Source organism: Poecilia reticulata, linkage group LG17, assembly GCF_000633615.1.
Source record: "Poecilia reticulata strain Guanapo linkage group LG17, Guppy_female_1.0+MT, whole genome shotgun sequence".
In the NCBI taxonomy this organism is placed as follows: Eukaryota; Metazoa; Chordata; class Actinopteri; order Cyprinodontiformes; family Poeciliidae; genus Poecilia; species Poecilia reticulata.
Window position 1 is genome coordinate 8,759,959 of NC_024347.1, and position 2,181 is coordinate 8,762,139.

The 2,181-nt window shown below is 40.7% G+C and overlaps 1 protein-coding gene across 2 annotated transcripts in view; it reads right to left on the reverse strand.

Moving 5' to 3' along the window:
* Positions 1-378: 378 nt before the first annotated feature.
* The window catches only part of paxip1 (PAX interacting (with transcription-activation domain) protein 1), a 23,899-nt gene continuing 22,096 nt past the window's right edge, over positions 379-2,181 (reverse strand). For both annotated transcript variants that reach the window (XM_017310206.1, XM_008433559.2), the window contains exon 23: positions 379-604. In XM_017310206.1, coding sequence (XP_017165695.1) covers positions 589-604 — 16 coding nt within the window. In that variant the 3' untranslated portion in view covers positions 379-588. The remainder of the gene's footprint in view (positions 605-2,181) is intronic.

The following is a 2,181-nucleotide window of genomic DNA, read 5'->3' on the forward strand; positions in this document are numbered from 1 at the left end:
TCAGCTCATGACCTTGGCTCAATCCATTTCTCGTTCAGTCAGAGGGAGTTTTTGAGGGCAGCACCGCAGGCGCCTCCACAGTCCCACCCATGCACCCTCCCCCAGATGACCCCTAGGCTATCTGTCTGACAGCCAATTGGAGCTTTACCAGTAACTACCCCAGACCCTCATTAACAGTTAATTAAATCACGTCCATCAGGAATTCCCCACTCCATTCTGGAATACCTCTAGGAACAAAGTAATAGACTTTGTCCTCAAACATGGAGCTCTCACTGTGGGACCCAACACTAAAACATGTTGGGGTTTACTTACTTTCTTGCACTCCAGTGATTACATCTAATAACATGAACACTATCCCAGGATCAAGAAGGCTGCAAACAATTTACACAAATATTTTATTTTTCAAAAGCAGTGTGTACAAGCTGAAGCATTTATATGTTTAACAATGAAATAGATTAAAAGCCATAATTTTAACCAATTATTTCACAAAAATACAATTTAGTTTCTTTTAAAAGAAGTAATAAAAGCTAAAAACATGACAGGAGCGCTATGCACAGATGTCCAAGGAGATGTTGGTGAAGATCTTCATCAGGTGAACTTATATGTGTGAATGTTAAGGAAACCTAATGGTGATCCCTGAGGTGGATGTAGGGCCAAAAACAACTACATTAAATAAATACATATCATAAAATAAACAGACGCACCATTAAATGTCTAATTAAATAATGGATTTATAAAATGAATTCATTTAAAAGTACACAATATTTCACTATGTTTATTTTCAAATAAATAAAGGGAAATATTTATGTATTTTTAGGGGGTTGCCAGCCTCTGTTTACTCTGGAGGTTACAGACAGAAAGTTTGGAATCTCCTACTGCAGAGAAATGTAGTGACTTCACGGTTTCCCCCAGTGTATTATAAGCCTGGCGGCCCGCCATGCTTTACTAGCCCCGCCGCCAGGCTAAGCGTTGCTTGTTTTCATTTCTAGGAAAAAATAAAAATAAAAATCGGGTTTTTTTTTTTTGTTTTTAAAACCGAGCTGCAGGCGTTTCTTTTGCTCTTAGCATCTCACTAGCAGAGCAGATTTATTCCTAAAGGATATGTTTATAATAGATAGATTTATAGTTTACGCATTTAAACCCGACAGCGCGCGGACCAATCACACAGCTGGCGCCTCTGAGCTTTGAATCGCGCGCTGCCACTGCTTTACCTCAGTGGGATCGCACGCACCTCCTTTCACTCAAACTGGACATAGGCTGACCTGTATGGATATTTACATAAACCTACTGTGAGGAATTATGATCCTTTGGAGAACTCTAGGTCAGAGTTTAAAACCCACCGCGTTAGCTCTGGTTGCGCAGCTCAATGTGAACCGCAGAAATAACTTGTAGCGAATTCAGAGGTCGCGTTGTGGAGCGGTGAAGATAATTTATCTTTGTGAACGAACAATTATATGCGGCGTTTACATCTCAACGCGCTGCCCAGCATGTGGCTCTGTGTCTGTCTTTCCTGTAAAGTTTATGTCTGTGGTCCTGGTTGGCCGGAGCGTTAGTGGATAACGAGCAGCGCTAACCTCATCATGCAGGTTCAGCCCGGTGAGGAGCTTTCACGCTCTCCTTGGAGTCACGCATCACGCTGATTTTATATTATTATTATTTTTTTTGTATTATTTTTCCGGTTACACGTTGCATCAAACCATATCAAATGTGTTGTCTACTTAAGAGTTAATGCGCGCGGCCACATGGAGATCTGAGAAACTCGTCCCATWAACTCGAYCAACCAGAATAGTTTCTGTRACGATTAAAAACTCAACAGACACGAAACGTTAGAGCTACTGAAGCCACATTAGCAGCATTGAATTAAATCTCCCGTTTGTTGCGCATCTCTGCGTAGAGCAGCAGATTACAGGGCCGCTCCAAGCCTGTTTGAGGCCTTGAGCAGAATTTGATTTAGGGGCCCCTCTTGCTGCTAAAAACATCAGCAGCTCTAACAGCTTCTGTGTTGGATTTAGTGAAATATGGGAGAAGGGAGTTTAACTGGCCAGCATAAAAAGMAATAAGTTATAATYGCARTTTACTMATTTGTATTTGTAAATTCAAAGATTAAACTCACAGCATCACATTGTTGCTATGGTTACAAAACAATCTAACTATGAATATTGTTCTTTGAAGCTTTACTAA